This window comes from Aulonocara stuartgranti, assembly GCF_965226115.1.
Source record: "Aulonocara stuartgranti genome assembly, chromosome: 6".
Classification (NCBI taxonomy): Eukaryota; Metazoa; Chordata; class Actinopteri; order Cichliformes; family Cichlidae; genus Aulonocara; species Aulonocara stuartgranti.
In genome coordinates, this window is record NC_138944.1 from 17,212,716 (window position 1) to 17,234,341 (window position 21,626).

Sequence of the window (21,626 nt, forward strand, 5' to 3'; positions counted from 1 at the left end):
GTCTGCTTGTCTTTCGCACTCAGCAGCTGCCGTGTCCATACTGTACAGTGTGTGCTATTTCTGAATGAAGCTGTCTTCTCGTGCAGCCAGCCTGTGAGCTTTGCTGAAGCCAGACCACAGCTAGCTGACTCTGGCTGTATGGTGGCCGTGCTCGTACACAAAAACGCTACAGTTGGCACCTGAAAGAGAGAGAGAAACAGAAAGAGATGAGACAGAAAAACATACATTGGCACAGAAGAGATTATTATAGCTACAGATGTTTTTTGGCACTAAAACAAAAAGCCCAGATTCAGTTTGGGTTTAGGTATTTTTCTCCCTTTTTCCTTTGAAGACACGCACTTAGGTTATGAAATATTACTCAGGCCAAAGCTGGTAGTTGGGAATCCTGAAGTGTGTCTCTGAATTAATAATTACAGAATAGGATTAGGAAAAAAAGGGAAAAATCTTCTGGTCTTTTGAGTATCTTTATGTTTTGTGGTTGCAGTCCTCTGACAGACTCATTCAAGCGAGTCAATGGCCTACAGCCAGAAAGGACAGGGGGACGACAATACACTGCCATCAACCAATGAGAAAATTTAACAATCTAATAAGAAAGTCGTCACTGTTCAAGTCCCCTTCAATAGGAATCAAACTGATTTTTTTTTTAGTGTAGCCAGTCAAATAAGCAACATTTTGTTGATTAAAACAACCTCTCTCTTTTCCTCCCTCTTACCCCCACTTTTTTTTTTTTTTTTTTTTTTGTTGATCCCATTTTTTTTCGCCAGGACTGTCCTCGCCTGGTTCACTTAAGAAGCCGGGGAAGTTTGATTTCAACGCCCTGACTTCCCAGACGAGGTCTCCCCGCATGGCGTTCACACACCACCCGCTGCCTGTGCTGGCAGGAGTGAGACCAGGTGAGAGCCCTGCCATGACCCCAACAACTCAACCTTTCCCCTCCCCCTTTAAATCTGAAAAAGAGAGAGAAGGAAAGGGAGTGTCAAATCCTAGATTGCAGTATTTACTCCCCCCAAACTCGTCCGGAGACAAAATAAATTCAGCTATCATGTGCCTGAAAATAAAAATCCAAAACGTACTTGCTGAGAAAGCAAACAAAACTTTCCAGTCTTACAGTTGCAACTGCTGAGAAGCAATATTCCTGCAGAGTTTCACCTGTTCAGTGTTACTGCTATCATCACGGCTTGGCATAAATTCCTCTCTCTCTCTTTCAGCCTCTCTCCATCCATCCATTTTTACCACCATCTTTGTGCCTGTGTTTATAATATTACCATCGCATGGTACCAGTGCTGCATCCATGCATTTGTGACTGATTTGCCTCTCATCTTACTGCTTCATGCATTTTGTCGTAACGATTGTAGAAGCCTTGCATTTAAACTGACAAAGCTGTTCACTCTGAAATAATGACCTTGACTGGATATGTAAACTTACCACCATATGGAGCAATCAATCAAGTGAAAGTGAAAATATATATTTTTGAATTTATTAAAAAAGCCAAAGACAGCAAAGAACCAGTATCTGTAGTGACGCTGCCTTTGCTATAGTGCACATTAGAGCCAGCCAGTGCTTCTTTGTTTGGTTTTCCTTCTTTTTACATTTAGACTTACACTGAGGTTGTATTTTTGTTCTTTAAAAGATATGTTTGTTAGTTCTCAGGCGCAAATGCAGATTAAAGAGATTCATAACAACTTAGAAGCCAGCAAGGGAACTGATAAAGTGTTTGAACCCATGTAGTTGCACAGGTGTACAGTGTAGCGGGTAAAATTCTCAAAGTAACCTCCAGTGTTTCCAAGGTCTTGTTTTAATAAAGGCGCTAAGGGGAAGTTGTCCTCGTAAGAGCTTTTCAGTCCTATAGGGTAACCGACATGGTTTGTTCATCTCGAGTCAGAGAATTCCCGAAGTCTCCAGGATCTCAAGTTTGCCAACAAGTCCCCGCAGACTGGTCTCACTTTTCAAAAGAATAAATATGTCCTCCTCTCCCTGTCGCTCCCTCTCATTCCATTTGTCTCTCAAAGGGATGGATTGGTCCGCTGCCAAACCAGACCTGCCATGTAAAGGTCATTTGGACTCATTGCCCTCCATGTTGAAACGTATTGAATTTTACTTGCGGAGCTCCCCAAAGTATATTTAGATAATATAGTCCTGACTGGATCTGGCAGCATTAAGCCAAGTTGTTTATCTGCTCAGAGCAGTCTCATAGCATCTAAAGAATCCAAAACACCAGATTGAATTTTGAATTGATTTCTAAAATTTCCTCCTGTTTTGCGCACGAGGTGTCAGGGACTAGCTCAGCTTTCTTTGTTTCTCAACTAACTTCATGCACTCTCCAAACTGCGTGTATGTATGTCTGTGTGTGTTTGTGTGTTAGACAGTTGGCGAAAGGTTTTCATGTAATAGAGAGGCTGTAATGAGGCGGCGTAGAGAGATTGTGTCGTGGTGCGTTTGTGCACGTACACACTGATGCACACAAGCGCGTGTGTGTACATTTACACTCTTGTGGAGGACTCTCTGTGCTAAAATGGCTGCCATCCAAATGGAATGTCCCTCGGAGGCCTTGGTTCTATAAAGAGACTGGAGGATGTCGGGAGGGAGGGAAGGAGAGGGGGATGAAAAGAGAGATGGGGCTAGAAAGGAATGGGGGGGAAAGCAGTTATCAACCATGGTTTGCCTTGGATGGGTTGAAGCTGTTAACTCTTGGTGTATAGGTCTAGCGAGTGTGGCTGCTCAGGGGTACGAGCGAGATGGTTTACGTCCTGTTTTTGGCTCCAGACTCACATGGAGAGCTGCCAGATTAACTGTTGCCTGATTATATTAGTCTGGAGTGTCGGCCATTGTGGCAGCGATTACACACAGACACACAACAATATACTGTATGTAAAAAGACACACGCAAGCTGCGCCAGACACGGCAACCCATTCATATGCATACACTACAAAACTACACATACTGACATGGAAACACACACACACAAAAGAGAACCCACAGGCACGGTGCTGACACAAAAAGGCTTGAACATCAGTTTCACCAAACATGGAAACTTTGAACTTCACTTTGTGAGTACAGTATCCACAAGAGATAGTAGGTGACAGACATAATCACAGATGCTTGTACGCCAGACTCCCCTCACCTAGCAGCTTGCCTCTTTAGTTTGGTGTGCCAAATTGCCAAAGCCATAGAATCACAGCAGACAGGACAGACAGTGGAGCCTAGATTGTGAATGTGTGTGTGTGTGGTTGGCTGGCTGGCTGACTAATGTCTCTGGGAGGTGTTTTGTGGTCGGTTGGGAGCAGAGGGGAGATTCTCTCTCAAGCTTCAAACTACTGGGCAGAACCGCACAGCAAGGATACGCTGCTGATTGATTACACATCACTGACAAGCAATAAAACAAAAGTGGAAAAACCCAGTGTGTGTGTCCGTGTGTGAGTGTGACTCTGTCATACCCGAGCAGTGTGTGTGTGTGTGTGTGTGTGTGTGTGTGTGGGTGAGAGAGAGAAATGAAGAGGGAGCAGAAGGCAGAAAATACTGTAACACACTAGCGTTTATGTGGCTGTGAAACTGTGTGTGTGCATGTGTTGTGATGCCAGGCTTACCAGAGGTACAGAGAAATCTAGTGGGCTGATTTATAAAATGAATGGGACCAGATGTTGCTCAATAGCCAGGGATAATGCCAGTCATTTGTAAGCAGAAACAGCTTCAGTCAGTCAACCACAAGAGTGTCACAGCTATTTTCTGCGTTAGGACAATAATGGGGCCTAAATGACAACTTGGACATTGATGCCAGCTGTCTTAGCGCTTAGTTAAAATATATGCATGTTCATGTTAGCATAGGTGTCGTAGGTGTGCATGTTCATGTACTCTCTATCATAGTGTGCTGTATTTGTGTAGAAATACAACAGAATGACCTTAAGCTCACTGCATTTGTTTTCCACTTTCGGTCTCTCTTCTTTTTATGTTTCTCTTCCTCCTCCCCTTTCCTTTCCTCTCTCCTATCTACTTTTCTTCTCAGGGAGTCCCCGTGCCTCAGCCTCAGCCCTGCACTTCCCTTCCTCCTCTATCATCCAGCAGTCCAGCCCGTACTTCACCCACCCCACCATACGCTACCATCACCACCAGGACCCGCTTAAGGAGTTTGTGCAGTTTGTCTGCACCGACGGCACAGGCCAGCCCAGCGCACAGGTAAGTTTTCTATGGATCCTGCAAAAGGAGGAGCAGTGCCTGAAGGATGGTGTGCTACATTAGTTTGGAAAACAAACTACTATGAAATATTATTAAAACTGGTGTATTTATTAATGGAAGTTACTGAAGAGGATGTAGTGCAAACAAGTAAATACACAGAAGGTGCAGTAAGCCAAAACCTGCATACAGAACAATCTTTATGAAGTGAAACGGCTCCACCAGGGATGGTCGCAGGGCAAATCAACAGGAGGAGGGGGCCAGATGTGCTTAATCAGAAAAAACTCAGCTGGAGGAAATTATGGGGGAAGACGCCAGAGCACATTTTCATCACAGGCTCAATATAATATAATGCCATGCCTTCTCCCAGAATTGGAAGATTATGCCCGTCTGAAATGTTCAGATGGGGAGGGGTCTGTCAGGAACAGAAGCCTTTGTAGCGTGGCCGGCCATATTGTAGGTATGCACTGGGTTAAACGTTTACTTTAGAGAAGCAAGGCTGAAAGCTTTGGCGAGACCAGATTTGTAGACAGATCAAGATTAATTTTGTTTGGAGAGTATCCTTGGAAGAAACCAGAAGTAGATATTTAAAGACTACATCTGTGCTCCAGTAGTGATTTATTGACTGTCATCCTTTGTGACATTCCTTTACTCTCCAAAACTCTCTCTAGAGGTAAATGCCCCTTCGCAGTATGCCACGATAATTTTCTTGGCATAATGTGTGCCGTTGAGACCGAGTAATATACACCAACGAGCCACAATATGTAAACCGGTGAAAGGTGAACTGAATATTATTTATTATTGGATTACAATGGACCTGGTATATAAATGTTGGGATATATGTGAGCTTCAGAGCTAGACCATGGAAGAAGGTGGCCAGATGTGTGTCAGTCTCTTGACAATGCACGACAGGAATAAGGCAAGTTGGTGGAGGCAGTGTGGCGGTCTGCTGGGACATCTTGGATCGTGTGGATGACGTCTATGAATATTGTTCAGAAATGGTTTGACAAATATGACAAAGAGTTCAGTGTGCTGACTTCACCTCCAAACTCCTCAGATCTCAATTCAGTCTATGTGGGATGTAAAAACTAGTTTGATCCATGGAGGCTCCACTTTTTAACTTACAGGACTTACAGCTTTCAGCTCCCTTAATACACAGAACAGTTTCTGAGGTCTAGATCTGGATTTGCTATTTTGCTGGCACGAGTGGGACGTAGACGGTACTAGGCCCGTGGTTTTAATGTTGTGGCAGATAGTTAATAGATAATAATATAATAGATAATAATAGATAATTGAAAAGTAGTTATCTATTTAGCATTTTTGTATATGAGAGTAAAATGCTAAAAAAAAAAAAGTCACACTGCAGAAGGATTTAAAAGATGATTACTGAAACACACCAAGCTGTGGGAGCTAGTGTGCAGCTGTAGATGGAGAAGAAACTCATTGCAGAAGCTGAAGGGGGGATTTTTGGGGACACAGCTGAGCCTTTTTAAAGTGCCGTGGGTCTAATTAGGTGAAACTTTAGTAAAGGGTGATACCCAGATGAGCTCCCCAATAACAATCCCATACTCACTGTGCTGAAAGCTACAGATACAATCAGCAAAACAGAGCATACAGCTGGTCTTTCAGAGGTATTTCTGAACTATTCTGACACATTAAATAAGGTACTACTGTAAACCTCTACTGCAAACTTGGCTTTTTATATTAACTTCCTCAAGCCCTTTTTCATGACCTATTATCCTTTGTTCACGTTACTTCACACTCTAAAGAAACAGTAACATCTTTTTTTATTGCATCTGCACTACATGATGGACAGGCACGCAAGCACCAAGACATCTTGTACACATTGCTGATTTTCTCCTTCTTGCGCCGCAACGACTTCCCTTAACAATCCCTCACTGTCCCTCATGGAAAACTCAGTTTTTCTTCTCCCCCTGTGTGTGACGATGTTCATCACTTTTCCACATCTTATTTTTTTCACTACTTTTGACCAGACGGCAATATTTTTTTGTTTTGTCTTAAAGCTATGTGAGTCTCCCTCAACCCTGTGTGCAAGTATGGGTGTGTTTTAGTCTGTCTGTTTGGATTCTGTATGGTTTTGTCTGTATATGAGTCTCCAGTATTTAAATGGGGCTCTGTCTGTGTGACTTTGTGTTGTACGTGTGTGTCTGGCTTCCTATATACTGTATATTCTCGGGGTGTGTCCTGCTCACCCTGTCTGTATGGTCCATCTGCAGCCTAATGGAGGTGGCCAGAGCAAAATGCCGGGCTCCTTCCTGCTGCCCCCGCCACCCCCGGTGGCTCGCCCTGTGCCCCTCCCCATGCCCGACTCTAAAACCATCAGCACGCCGACTGACGGCGGACTCAGCTCACCCGCATCTCCGTGTAAGTCACTCCCCACTCCCACTCCTCCCCACAGACCACTATTAATACCCCATATTCCCCACAGCCTTTTTTTAGAAACCAGTCCGAACCAATTTTAGGCCCTCATAGGTTTGTTAGCCCCTACCTGGCAGCAAATTTTATGTATCCCAATACCAGATGAAGTTTTTTAGGCTAGAAAAGACGTAACCATCATAGAAGTCCCAGTATTCATGTGCAGTGTAAGCTTCTGGTTTAACTCCTGGAAATGCACAGGTTTGGGGCTCCTACAATGGCTACTGGTATAGTTTCCACATAGTAAGATGGAATCTACTCAAACACTCAGCAGCCCCGAGAGCTTCAGTCCTGTTTCTCCTATCATCTTTTTGACTGCCAATATACTCTGCTGTACAGAACCAGCAAGAACTGATTTTGAGAAGGCAGAAGCCACGCCTTTGCCAAACCAGAGATCCCTTGTCAGGTTCCTTTGTATTGCTTTCTCTGTCTTCCTCTGAAATTCAGTCTCCTTTTCTCTCTTCATGTCTTTGCAAACCACCTTAACCTCCTACTTTTCCCTATCCTGAAGTCTTTTTTCTCTATTTTTCTTTCTCTGGTGTTGGGTTTCCTGCTAGCACCACAAGAGGCAGTGTAGTTTCTCTCCCTTCTTTTTCATGTGTTTTGTAGTTTGGAAGAGCAGAGCAGAGCAGGGCCCTGTGCACGTTGCCTCTGTAGCTGCAAGCCTTTGATCAATGCAGACTTTGCATGTCTGTCTGTGACAGCAGCAATACAATCTACCCCCTTCTCTCATTTCGTTTTTTGCTTTCTACTTTATTTGATATCACACCCTCCTTTCTTTGTTTCTTTTTCCTTTCTTTCTTTTTTTCTTTTTAAGGGAACAAAATTAGGGCAGTTGGCGTGGACTCCAAAAAACATCATGCCCCACTTTACCCACCCAATCCCCTTGCCACCTTCACACAAATCTCACAACAATTAAAAATTGAGAACAACAAAAAACATGAAAATCACAGTATAACAAGAACAACAACCCATCTCTCTAAACATGAATGATGAAATCTAATCAAACTTATCTAATTAGTGCTATACCGGGGGAGTGGGAGAAAGGAGTGTCGGCAGAGAGTGGTGAGGCTTTGGTTGGTTCCACCCAGACAGGTGCAGTACGAGAGTCGGGCCATGGGAGAGGCACACCAAGAGGGGGCACTGGATGGAGCAACGGGGCACCTTCTCCTCTTTTTGTTTGAACTCTTTCTCCTCTTCCTGTCCTATCAAGTCTTTCTCCCCTCCCTCCTTCCAGCTCTCACAGATTAACATGTCACTCTTATTTATTTATATGAAAATCTATATAAATAAATATCGTACTTTCCGTCTCTTTTCTCATCCCAGTGACTGTTATCAGTGTATTTTTTTCTTTCCCCTCTAATTTTGTCTTTAATTCTCAAGATATCTTAATTACAGCCATGAAACTCATACGCACACACACACACACACACACACACACACACGGTACACTCTCACCCTCAGTCATGCATCAGTTTCCAGCCCTGTCGCTGTCACCCCTACACATTCCCATCCCCTCAACTCACTCAAGCCATGCACAGTAAAGATTTTACTCAGCCTTCATGTTGGAGTCCAGTGAGCACAACTGCCCTAAATTTGATCCTGTGGCATTCTTTAGTGGTGTCACTGTGTAGGCAAGATGCTCCTGTGAACCTGTTAAATGCAAAAGGAGCAGTGATGATGAGTACAGTTCCTCCATAGACCAACTTTTTATCAAGTCTACAGTGAATCATTCGTGGTTCTCTGTGATCACTGTGGCTTGTTATTGAGGCCAGGGGCTGCTGAGGAGCGTCTGTGGCTAACAGAAGGCTTCTCCATGTTAGCACTAATCATTACATTATGCCCCCTTCTTAACCACAGATTAAATGGTTAGGTTGAATAACAGTGAACCTGTCCACAGCATAAACAAATCACCCATGTGACTAATACAGAATCAGTATCCCTGACCCTTTCCCACCAGTTTATTTGACAGATATACTGCAAGAGCCTAAGCAGGTTTATAGTAGTGTAGATTAAATATATAGAAATTTGAGTGTGTATGTGTGTGTGTAAAAGCATGTACACACTTGTATCTCTCTGTTTATAGCATACTCCACGCCAGGCTCCACAGCTCCCAACCGGTTTGTCGGCATCGGAACACGGGACAACTTTCTGAATATCCCCCAGCAGACCCAGGTACCCCGCCAACCTCCCTCATTTAATTAACATCCACATATCCACCTCTCCCTCCTCCTCCTCCCCCTCTGTTTTATGTCTTTTTCTTCCTTTTCCCTCACCACCCGCTGCAAGCCTAACGCTGCACAGTCCTGTGCACACATACAACTTTCCATGGTTTAAATGGACAAGCATGACATTCAGGGTGAAGGCCGTGATACAGAGGCAATACTCAGACAATGGCTGTGCACCGAAAACGTGCTACGATCAGTTATTCAGCACACGACCCCAGCAGCATAAATGATATAAGTATTGCGGAAAGCCAATCATACCTTTTTCCTCACACCGTCTCTACTCAGGGTCAGTAGTTTAGCGTGAGTATCGTACCGTTTTTATCGGGTTGTTCAGCTGTCACGGACATGGATTCAAGCTTAGTTTATAAACGTTTTATAAGCTTTCAACGTTTAACAGATATTGTCCATCAACTGTTTGCCCATTTGCTCAGCTACATTTTAATAAAGTGTTGCCCATGTATCAAGGCCTTTAGTTTCAGTATTGGTTTACAGTGCTGATACCACAGTAGCTTCCCCACAGTGACTGTAAGCAGTGCCAGTTAGTTTCAGCTCCAGCAGTGTTGATTTATCTCTGCAAGGCCCCACAGTGTGCATTAGTGCAGCGTGTGAGGCCAGTAGTGCACTACATTGTGGTTTTTTAGCTTTGGCTGTGCTCTGCCACTGGGCTGTAGTGTCTTGGGCCTACTCCATCACCAACACAACTTTTCTCATTAGGGGCTAACCGCACCTGCCTGCAGCCAACTCGGCTGTCCTGTCCTCCCCACACATGGAAACAATCTGCATTCCTCCTCGGCACAGCTCTGCTTAACCCCCCCCTTCACTCCCCTGTGCATCAGCAGCCCACCCTCTCTCTCTTTCTCTCCCTCTCGCTCCTCCTGCTGCTCCCTTTACTAGTTTCAAGCTCCCCACCTGCACCACTCTCCTACAGATGTAGCTCTGGCACCGAGGGGAGATTCAAACACCATCCAAATGTGTGTTAGCGCATATGCACATACACTTCAACTCTGTGCCAAATCTCTTGCCCCTCATTTTCCCTCCTAAAAACAACAGGGCTTTTACAACAGCTTACATCTGTTCAAAATGCTTATTATCTCCAGCAATTGCTTATCAAACATTATTGAAAAATGTCCACTTTGAACATTTCTGCCGGGTTTACAGCAAGCACAGCGAGAACCTGGGCAAATGCTCCCAGTTACTGAGCCTAGTAGGTCAGCAACAGTGTCAGCCAGAGTGAGTAACAGAGGTCTCTGCCTATCCTGCTGTTCTCTGGCATATGGCGAGGTTCAGACGATAGTCCTGCCAGCCCGCCTTGGTGCCTGCTAGCCAACTAGCCAAGACAGAAGGAGAGAGTGTCTTCCCACTGCCGTCAGAGCAATAAGTAGAGAAAAGCTGGTCTGAGGAGCTCTCTGGTGGTGAAACCTTAGCTATGCAGGAGGAAGAGAGAGTTGGGCGGTGGGGGCGCGGCAAGCATGGAAAAGTAAGAGGGACTGAGAGAATGGGAGGGAAAAAAGAGAGAGGGGGTTAGTTGAAGCTCGCTGCACTCCACAGTCACGTCCTGGCTGTCTGGTTGCCCGCAGCAACGAGACATGATGTCATAGGCAGTTGAACTTGGACTTGAAGAGGGGGGGGCGTGAGGGTGGGAGTGGGGGGGTCACTTTCCACTGCCAAGGATTGCACTGAGAGAGCCAGAGTAAGTGAGAGAGGGGAAAAAAGAAGGGGGTTAGAGGAAGTTGGAGCCAGGAGGAGGAATTATCTTCAAACACCAAAGTAAGGTAGAGTGGTGGAGAATAGATGGAGGTTTAAGGGTTTTGAAACTTTCTCTGGGTTTTCTGATTTTTTTTTTGTGGGGTGGGGGGGACAGAGTTTGCTGTCGAAGGTGCCGTGAGTCTCTGCTCTCACCGGGCCGAGGCATGTCAGAGGCAGCCAGAACAGCTCGGTCTGTGCCAAAGCCTTCGCTCTGCCGTCTTATCAAACTCAGAAACTGGATCCCCAGAGTAGCTGCCCTCCGTAGTTTTACAGTGTAGCCTGAGCCGACTCTGGCCCACAGAGCAGAGGCATATCAGGACGATCACCTTACATGTAAACTGGTTGCCCATGACAGAACAGCAATAGTCCCGTGTTTGCTTAATGAAAAGTCTTTAGGACTGACACAAAAGATGCTGCCCTAGTTGAACTTGTAACTCTGTAATAACACAACTGTTTTTAATGAGTAAAAAAGCTTGAGTCAGCCCTCTTAAAAGCAGCAAGTGGTAAGGTAGTAACTTTTGTGACACCGTGTGTTACTGAGTTCAGTTAAGTACTGTAAGTGAAGGAGAAAAGGGGTAATAGGTGGCCCCCTAGTGGATAAATACCTGGTGTTCCCGTTCAGCATCAGGCCTTCAAACCAAATCAGTATATTTTATACCTCCTGGTTGTAAACTGTTCAGTCAGAGAGAATTTAATTATTTGAAAATGATAAAAGAGGAGAAATTATAAATAGTTTAGAAAAATTATTATTAAGAAAAGACAACTAAAAAAATATTCACAATTTGACGTTTCACAAATATGTTTTTGTTATATTTTTCCTGTCAGTTTGATTTTGTGATATGTTGTTGGAGTCCTGAACACAAGGTTGGGAATCAATGATATAATAATAACTGGCACCAATAGCACTGAGGTTTTGTTGCACATGTCCTCAACATAAACTGTTGATTGATACAAGGATTAAAACTTGTGTGTAGAATGCTGTTCTGTCATCATAGTCCATAACGCTTTATGCTCTTTCATGTCTCTGTGCATGTGCTTGGTAGGTATTCTTCTGTGTTCCTCACTGCACACTGCACACACAAAAAAATTTTTTTTAATGTGGCTTAATCAAAATGTAATTGTGGTGATGGGAGTTGAAAAACTAAACACATTTATGTTCTTTTTTTTATCTTTACAGTCCTGGTTCCTCTGACAAGGCCTCTCTGAATCAACAGCTAAAATTGTGTCATGAAAATTGGAAATTTGACAAAACAAACACATCGCCGCTGAAAAAGAACAAACTGCTGACACTAAAAGGTCTTTCTCTCTCGCCAACACTATTCAAAGTACTACTACAGAACCCCGAAAAACCCCACGCTGCCCCAAGAGGACTCCCAATTCAACACGATTTGAACAGGAACATTCGTCCCCTTTTGCGCAGGAGTCTTCAACAAGATTGAGTGGACAGACTCAGAATGCAAGGAGGAAGAAGAAGATGAGAAACTGTCTCACACACCGTGAATTGTCAGAAAGGAAACACAATATGGCAAACTGACAAATGACCAATTATACATTTGTTTCTTTTTTTTCTTTTTTTTTTTAATGGTTTTTTTCCATTTTGTTGTCTCCACAATGAAACTCCATGCATTGGCTGGGAGATCCAAAAAAGAACAAGTAGTGGTAAATGGTGAAGTCAGATGTGCAACTTGTAAAGATTGCCACCCAAATAGCACGCCTCCATATCTGCATATCTCTCCTCCAGGTACATGGTCCCACCTGACACCCACCACCCCACACAGCCTGTCCCACCTGGAGCTCGGTGCTTGTCAGGGGCAAAGCTGTAACTGCAGCCTCGTAGTTGAGTGTCCCCTCACCCCATTGTTTCATCTGCTCAGCCCTGAGCCTCTTTCACTTCGGATTGGCCAATCATGCTGACACCATCCAGTCCAATGGTGTGACACATATGCACTAAGTGGCTGGTCTTTGTTTACCTGTCAATGTACCAGGGTGTCCTGCTATGGGAGAAACGACGGCCATGAGGCACGAAGGCAAGAAGGTGAACACACAGATAGTCATAACACTAACTCTACACTTGCTCTCTCGTCCCCTTACCTATGCACTATTAATTTTTTTTAAGGGATGAACAGTATTGCACACTGATGGTCAGATGAGCGATTAGAGAAGTGAATCGAGGCTGCAGGTATGGGGGCTGTGCTAGCATCAGGCCCTGAAAGATACAGCACTCACATGCACACACACATGCAAGCTTGCAGGCAGCACATGCAGACCAACCTTTCCAGTAAAGTCGGTCACAAAACCACTCACAAAATCATCTTGTTTTAATCCATAGATATTGCTTTTACAATAAGGCGCACACAGCATCGGCTTCATATTATTTGCTTTAATTTTGTTTGTAGTTGTTTACTTGCGATTTTTTTTCTTTTTCCAGATTTGGTTTTGGTTTTGTCTCTGTCTCTGGCTGGATTGTTTTAACCTTCTCTTGCATGTCATAACATTTTTCTTTAGTTTGCAGTAACACATAGTATCACGCTCGAATTTCAGCAAAATGGAAACAGCAGTTTCTCAAATTTCTCATGTATGGACAGCACAGTAACGACAGCTCATCACACGCAACCCTGGCATTGCTTCACCCCGTGTCCCGTAGTCTATTCACAAGAAAACCCAGAGGATTACACACACACAGATGCACATATAAAATAACACCACCAACAACCTGGTTTAAATTTATAAAGGGAAGCCTTTATACTGGTTCTCCAAACTGCCTTTTAATGGTTTTTCATTCATTTTAAAATTTGTATTTTTAATTTGACATATTTTTCTATGTAAATGTTCACACTGAAATCGCTGTTGGTATTATTTTTTGTCATGACACAATCCAACAAAAGCCGACCTCACAAAATAACTGGACTGCCTAGCTGTTGGTTCTGTTTTTGCAGGGATAGTAAACAGGGCTGAGGGCTCGTTCTCAGCCTCTCTAGTAACATTAGCTCTATGTACTAAAACCATATATCGAGACTATAACAATATATGGAAGTGCCTCTGTATTCCCTTCATGCAATTAGTAATAAACTTGACTTCAGGTTCTCTTCCCACATATAAGCTAAAGCTACATGGGCATGGTAGCGTTGGTGCATGTGGAAATCATTGGCCTAGGACAGATCTTTATAGAGGACTGCAAACTCTTTTTTTTCTTTTTTTTTTGTAAAAACAGAGAGAGAGATCTTATACATATATATTTATGATATATGCTCCTTTGTAACTTTTACTACGAGCTTGTTGGCAGTCTAGTTATTTTCTGAACACTCACCCCCCCCCCCCCCCCCTCACTACCCCCCTCCCCCACCCCGCCCCACGACCTGTTTCAGTAACATCACCATATTGTTACCAATACGAATTAAACGACACACGCCATTGCCATCTGCTGCGCAGCATTATAATACCTAGATGAACATGTCAAAAATCGACAGTAGGTTTGAAGAAAAAAAAAGTGTTTGTTTTTTGATGGAAAGTATTATTATTGAAAAATATGTGTCGATTGAGCCACGTGCAATGCATTGGGTAGATCATTGTGTTTGTCTGTTAGAGATTTTTAAGAAAGCTAAGAGAAAAGAGAAAAAAAAATGTATTTGTTTCAAGTCCATATGCTCCGGGACTCTAAACTAGAGGGCCACGAGAAATCCTAGTCTTTGTAAGTTGGGGGTATTTGTTTTTATTTCCTTTGTCTCTTTTTTAATGTTATATGTGTAATCATTTGTTTATAAAAATGTGGGAGGGCTGAAGGAAAAAAAAATGTACACAACTTCAGAAAAAAAAATCTCTATCATCAGATGAAAAACTGGTGCTTTAACACTATAAAGTACATTCAGAACTATTATAAATGAGTGAACAAAAATAACAGACCATTTAGGAAACTGCATTATTCCTCTCTCTATTTGTATTCTTCTATTTGTATTAAGTGGGGGGAGAGGTTCCTATTCCTTAAGGTTGTGACACAAAAGGCATTTTGGTTCAACCCTTAGAAGAAATAAAGCAAACCTATACTGTCGAGCCCAAGAAACTCTTTAAATAACCTACCTGCGCACTGCCTGAAACTCACCAGCAAAACAAAACAAACAAAAAACCTTCCCAGTTAATTCATTTTATCACATACATTGGCATTGACACATGACAAGTCTCTCCCAGTACTGCGGAGATACTTCACATCCCAAAATCAGTTTTTTCCCATTATCATCCGAGTATGTTTCTAAATCTGGAGTTGGATGGAGCTCAGCAGGCTGTGTTGAGACACCTGACGTTGAAGTGGACCGAGACCTTCTGTACAGTTAGCAGAAAAGGGGTAAAAGAAGCTTTTAATCTGGCATACATATGAGGTCTGAGCCATTTGTGAAACAGGCAGCAAGGTGAGCCTCTCCCCTGTTCCACCCCCTCCTCTGTAAATGACTCTTATAGTGCTTGTGCTGTAGTGTATAGTTTCCCAGCAGTTAAAGGTTGTCCCTTGAAAGTGCCTTTTGTTCACAGACTCCATTTTGTAATCAAGATGGCCCTTTTTTTCTTTTCATTTGTTTTTTTCCTTGAAACAGCTTGAGGTAGCAGGTTGCCCCTGAGTGCTGTAAGGAGGCAAAAGGTCATCACCCATTCAGCGATCAGGGGCACCTCTTTCCTCCGGCTTCGAAAATGAATTCCCTCCATTGTTCCTTCCCTTCTATCCTCTCTTCCTTTTCAAAGCTATATATATATATATACATATATATAGTACGAAAGGAAACTGGTGTGAATTAGTTCTTTACTTTTTATTGATAAATGAGAAAAAAAATTGAAAAGGCAAAAAAACTTGTTCTCGTTCAGCTCTTGCTTTTTTCTTCCCCTCTGTCTCCACTGTCTGTTTTCTCTTAGACACTGGAGTAGTCTGTAACTGTGTGTCTGTCACTCTCGTCTCTCTCTCTCTTTCTCTCTCTCTCTCTCTCTCTCTCTCTCTCCTGCCCTCTCTGCTGTTGGGAGGATGAAAAAAAAATATTGCCGAAAAACTTTTGTCTGAGCAGAATGCAGTTAGCTCACATGTTATTCTTGTCTGTATGCTTCACATTGTATTACCATACCCATCTTCTTCAGCTTCTCCATTCAGCAGCTAATGTAAGTGAACAAATTACGCTGACGGGCTTTTGGGGGTGTCCCTGGGTGGGTGAGGAAGGGACGACAGTGGTTCAGGGGTTTGGGTTCAAGAGGTTTAAGGGGAAGATTAATGGGGTTGAGAGGGATAGATGAACTGCTTTGGGAAGTTGGAAAGGGGCTGCATGGGCTAGGATAAGAGTTTGCTCTTTTTGTTTAAGGTATTTATTTTTTGGCTTTGTTTTATTCCCTCTTTTTTGTTTCCTTTTTTAATTTGGAGTTCTTTTCATATTTGCTATCAGGGTATGCTGTCGTTTAGGCTCTCTTTGAGTATGCCTTGGACTGTAAAATGAAAGCTACAAGCACCTTATAACCGGACTTGTCGTGCATGAGGCTGAAAGAGGGGCGATGCTTTACCAGCATAAATCCCACATCCATTTTAACCAATCTTATAAAGTGAATCTCTTTTTTTTTCTTTATTGCTATTTTTACAGTGGGTTTCACACATGGAAACCCACAGCAGTATTAGCCATTCACCACACATCAACCAGATAGAAAAAGGCCAGCATGAACCTGATCTCTCAGATTTTTGAGGATCCAGGGAGTCCCTCCATTTTTCTCCTCCGACCACCTCATGCAGGATTAATCCGTGTTTTTGTTCTGTTGTTTATTTTAGTTCTTTTTCTTCTTAAGTGTGTATGGTTTAATGGTGAATTAGGCAGCACCCTAGGCCCCCTCACTCCCAAGTCTTCTATGCCTCTGTCTATGCCCTCAGTGCAGCACCACTTCTTTGTGAGAACACCCCCAGAGCTCTAGGTGAAATGCATGTGTTAATTACAGTTTCTTTTCCATAAGAAGAAAAACACAGTTTGAGAAGAGCAGCACCTGATTGAATAAAAAGGATGTTCTTGACTGTACCATCTTGCTGTGCCATGTCATTCTTTCAGTATGTAGGATAATGCATAAAAGAAATGCCTCAGGAACAGCTGTTAATATACTTCAGTCCTTAGTGTTTCTAAACTGGACTTGCATACATTAAAAAATAACTTGTCTCTTTGCAGGGTGTTTGGAATTTGAAAGCATTCAGGCTACATGCCCCACCTCTTTGTTCCAGATTCAAATGTGGAATGTCAGTAGTGCCCAGAGGGCAAACTGCTGAATTTGGTTATTTAATCACTTTTCATGTCGTGTTATGAAATTAGTTGGTCAAAATAATTGCAAACTAAATACTTTATAACAAAGTTAGAAATTTATTTATGTCATTTTTATCTCCAGTTTCTAGTATGTTGTCAGCGCTGTTCCTTTTTCTTAAAACACCATCAAGCTGATTTCTTGAAACTTTGGTATAGAGGTGCAAAATGTGCAAAGAAAGAATATTGGTATTGCTGACATGGATCATCTTTAAAGCTTTAACTGCACTGGTCCCCGTCTAAAATGAGATGGGAAACTTATTAAACGTTATACTTGTTAAAAACCAGATTGATAGCATTGTGACCTGAGCGTTCGCATTTCACTCAATGTGATTCGCAGTGGTACAGCCTCACAGAGCTGCTAGCAGGGCCTGCAGGCTCTTTGTTGCATTCATTAAAGCAGTGGTCCCCAACCTTTTTTGTGCCACGGACCGTTTTAATGTCAGACAAGATTTTCACGGACCGGCCTTTAAGGTGTCGCGGATAAATACAACAAAATAAAATGATACGACCAAGAAAAAAAACGGTGGTATTTTGTAAATATGATAATAAACACAAATTCACTGTGTAATTTTGTAACTTTATTAGCAGCGCCAACAACATTGTGAGTAACGTCCTCCTCTCTGGCCCTTAATGCTCTCTGGTCGCTATGGTAATGCGTAAATATTTCTTTGAAAATAAGACGCACAACTACAACACAGGAAAAGACCCAGGGAAACCGAGTTAACGATGAAAACTCTGAAAACCATACATTTAACACCCGAGCTTCAACTCTCCTGGCCCAGTACCAAACCCGGGGGTTGGGGACCGCTGCATTATGGAACTCACCAAACACTGTCAAGCCTTCCTTCAAAAACAGTAATGCAAGTGTTCAAAACAAGAAAAAGTTTAATAAAAAAAAAAAAAGGGCAAGTGACAAAAAAAGGACAAAATTTGGTTCAACAGTGTTTAAATATTTGGGTTTTTTTTAAAGATACATTTACAGGTTTCAAGCACTGCAGCTGCAAGTTTGACTTAAGTATTCTGAGCTACTAGCTCATACTCCAGGAAAGGATTCCTGTCCAGCCAGCAGTAAGCACATTAGCACACGGACATAACGTTAAATACACTGATACAAACAGATAAAAAGAAATGACAATAATTTATTTGGAAGACCAAAATTAGTTTTTAAATACTATTTTTGAGCAAAACGTTGTTGGTTAATACGCTGCACGGTAATGACTTTTTACAAATGAGTGTTCACACTAAGTATGTGCAGTATGGTCCTGTGTTTCAGCGTAAGTCATGACAAATTAAAGTAAACCAGAAATAAAACATCACTGAGGTATATTCAACAACCACATTAAAAATTTCTGACAAAGTGCATGTGCTGGTGAGCTTTTTTCTTTTCCCCACATGGCAATAGTGCACTTCTTACCGGTTACAGTGCCAAAGAGCACGAGGCATCAGATGACTGCTTGATCACTTCAAAGATTTAAGATCATAAATAAATTAAAATGACTTTAGAATTATGAATCATAAACTCCTATGATTTGGCATCGATTTGATCAAGTTTCAAAATATTTTCCTTACTTCAACCAGTAATATATCCCTGCCTGTGAAAGGTAAACTGGGGGAAAAGTTAGACATTTTCTTTCCTCATATTCAATAAATTAAAAATAATGGAAAAAATACTTATGGCCGCTAATGCTACCCTCAGCCTCCTAGTAGATGCACCTATAGTATAGATTTGAAAATCATTACTTTCTTCTTTGGTTATTGTATTCACCAGATTTTCAGAAAACTTGACCTCTGACCTTGAGGTCAAGGTCACCGAGGTACTTTAATGATTTTAATGTACTTTGGCTTGTTCAGGAGTGGCTAAGGTAGGTAAGTGGATTGTCTCTAATAGCTAGTAGTTTAACTATGTGCAAATTCCATAAGCAAGGCATGAACTTCATGAAGTACACGTTTTTATGACTGAATGAGAAACACATAGCAAAGCGCTTCGTAGAGCCTAGCTAAAATTAAAAAGACAAAGTAGAAGTTCACTGCAATATAATGACATTCAAATGATCCCAACTGCTTGAAATTTCAAGTATCAGCAAGTAACTGAAGCTCCTCAGGGCATGCGCTCCTCTCCATTCTCACCTGCCTGAGCGTCAGCTTCATCGGGCACCCTGGATCCAGAACTCTGAAGAAGATGGAATCTAATTAGTCTTTTTAATAATGAAAATCAGTTTTTAAGTTTCTGCTCAGAGACAACTGACCTGTTGGGCTAACGTCTGCGGTGCAGGGTCTGTTTCCTGCACTGGGAGGTGCTTATTTTCTTCATCACCATCTGACAGCTCAGGCCCTGCACTGTCTTGCGATGGTGGAACCTGTAATCCATTTTGCAGGGGTGGAGATGATCCATTCTGGATGTTGAGAGATTAAATCATGAAACTTTTTGAAGGGTCTCATGTCAGTATAACCACAGACTGTGGGGGAGACATTTACCTCTGAGAAATTTGCCTGCGATGATCCACTTGTCTCCTGAACTGGAGGATATTCAGGAGGTATTGGTATTGCAGCATGCTGAGGGCACGGTGAAGATGGAGGCTTTCCAGAAGCCAAAGTAACAGGTGGAGGGGGTGGAAGGGGTGGAGGGGGTTGCTGAACCGAGGCCTAAATGAATGAAGTGCCATTAGAGACAGTCTGATGTGCAGGCAGGCAATTCTGTAACATGACTCGAGTTACCACAACAGCACCAGTGGGTCTCTGTAGCTGCGACTACTGACAATGATTTCAGGTCTCTATTTCTGGTAGTTTAGGAATTTCTTATAACAGGAACGATGTATAATGGGCAATTAGGCTTCTTTAAATATTGTTTATTTTATTCCCAACACTTACAGAACTGAAATGCATTCAATCACCAAGAACAACTGCACAACTTAGCAATGGATATTGTTTGGATTAGTCATATTCTGAAAAAGAGACCTTAGTGTGGCATATTAAATAATTATGGTAATCTAAATTTAAGCTTAGGTAGGTAACAATATATGTATGGATGCAATAAAAAATAAATAAAAAACAAAAGCAAAGTATTTGACTTTGAGTCCATCATAATGGTTGTTTCACAAGTAAAAGAACAAGGAAATAAAATCCACACTTGTTCTCCTGAGTTTTGACTCTTTTTATATCAAACAGCACTTAAAAATGTGCACTTTGACACATATGGGACAAAAGGACAAAACAATGCAAAACAACAAAAACAGGCTAGCAAATAGCAGCTTATCGTCCATTTGCCTGGCATTTATAGAAGAACAAGAGTTGGGCAAAACAAGACAAAGTCACATGACAAAAGTCATATGAAACATCAGGAAAATGAACATCAGCCTACGTGCCTTCATAATCCTCCTGATCTGATGTTGTTACACCATATACAACTATCACTGCTGTACATGGTGTAACTATGTAAAGCTATCACTGCTACTAAGTGACTGCTAGTAATTATCACGATCATAATCATGGTCATAATAATGTATCTGTGTTTAAAAATTGCATACTAAGGAGTAATGCTATATACACGAGGAATTAAGCACTTATTATTATATTATTATAAAGTGCTACCGAAAAAAATACATTCAATAAAGTAAAATAGCTCCATCCACTCAAAATAGAAGACAATAGTACAAAACAACACAAAATGAAAACAATACACACACACACACACACACACACACACACACACACACACAATAAATAATAAAGGAAGTCATAAAGGAAAAAATCTACATGGAGCTCAATGACATGTGTAAAGCTCAATATAATCCGATAAGCTCGATACGTAAAAATCTAAATAAAATACAATAAAAAGCGTCTGTAAAAATGAACATATAACGCAATAAAGTGGCTCTATAGAGTAAAATCGATCAATTAATTCAACAAAGCAACATGAAACTGAATGAAAATGGCTCAGATGACATTAAAGTACGACCATAACAGAGGGTAAGAGCAGTACGAGCATATAAAGTGGCTTCGTGTATGTGCACACGGGGTGTGAACACTTTTCTCTCGGGGTTCAGCCCACTCTCTGCCACGGCTGAGAGAAACCAGCTCCCCATGTGTAGCTATGTTTTATGTGTTTGGGCCACACACAGTATGCGCTGTGGAGTGTATATGGTGGCCATACCGTACCGTAACGGAGGCACATTAGACCCAGGTTATTGGGGATGGTGGGACAACTCGGCTGTGTAGCAGATTTCCCGGCCATAATGTGGGCCGGTCCTGCTCGCGTACAACACCTCAAACGCCTATTTTAAACCGCAAAAGAAATCAATTTGTAAAATCGAATGAGTCCGGTCATCTAGAGCAGAATTTAATGTGTTTTGGTTGTTGTTTGGTAGCTAGGTTGTCTACCCCAGCTGCAGCCTTCGCCCTGAAATGTCCGTTAGTTTCAAACATCAATCCAGATAATAGCAGGTTTTGATTTATATGCAAAGCTTAATGTTTTACGATAAAAATATAGACCTCAATAAACGTTTAGCTTGTTAATTGGTGAAAGAAAGATGTGTCGCTCGCTTACCATTGGCCAGCTCTTTATCACAAGAAGGTTAAAAAATGAGACGAAACTTTCTCTCTTCGCGTTCACTTGACAGGAACCAATATATGCCCTTCAGAATAAAAGCGTTTTATTTATTTATTTTTTTCACCCAATGCAGTTATGTCAGAAGCTGAATATTTTATTCATCGTTAAGGACGTTATGTGGTTACAGTCTAAGGAGCTTGGAAA

The 21,626-nt window shown here is 42.1% G+C and overlaps 2 protein-coding genes across 11 annotated transcripts in view; one reads left to right on the forward strand and one right to left on the reverse strand.

Annotated features, from left to right (window-relative positions):
• Positions 1–13,905, forward strand: part of nfixa (nuclear factor I/Xa) — a 107,365-nt gene extending 93,460 nt beyond the window's left edge. For 5 of the 10 annotated variants that reach the window (XM_082535087.1, XM_082535089.1, XM_082535091.1 and 2 more), the window contains 5 exons: positions 765–893; positions 4,001–4,170; positions 6,405–6,552; positions 8,690–8,778; positions 11,755–13,905. In XM_082535087.1, coding sequence (XP_082391213.1) covers positions 765–893; positions 4,001–4,170; positions 6,405–6,552; positions 8,690–8,778; positions 11,755–11,769 — 551 coding nt within the window. In that variant the 3' untranslated portion in view covers positions 11,770–13,905. The remainder of the gene's footprint in view (positions 1–764; positions 894–4,000; positions 4,171–6,404; positions 6,553–8,689; positions 8,779–11,754) is intronic. The other 5 variants (XM_082535094.1, XM_082535095.1, XM_082535093.1 and 2 more) reach the window with 4 other exon arrangements.
• A 3,537-nt stretch (positions 13,906–17,442) lies between these two features.
• Positions 17,443–21,524, reverse strand: LOC309708103 (uncharacterized protein). The gene is made up of 4 exons (XM_082535868.1): positions 21,420–21,524; positions 19,352–19,519; positions 19,123–19,269; positions 17,443–19,046 (listed from the first exon to the last, which is right to left on the reverse strand). The coding sequence occupies exons 1-4, from the start codon at positions 21,420–21,422 to the stop codon at positions 18,975–18,977; spliced, it is 390 nt and encodes a 129-aa protein (XP_082391994.1). The 5' UTR covers positions 21,423–21,524; the 3' UTR covers positions 17,443–18,974.
• Positions 21,525–21,626: the final 102 nt, after the last annotated feature.

What these genes read in the sequence shown, in the direction of transcription:
- LOC309708103 (XM_082535868.1), bottom strand. An exon ending in CGCAGGCAAATTTCTCAGAG is followed by an intron (nt 19,270 to 19,351) that starts GTAAATGTCTCC and finishes CTCAACATCCAG; the next exon opens with AATGGATCATCTCCACCCCT. An exon ending in CGCAGACGTTAGCCCAACAG is followed by an intron (nt 19,047 to 19,122) that starts GTCAGTTGTCTC and finishes CATCTTCTTCAG; the next exon opens with AGTTCTGGATCCAGGGTGCC.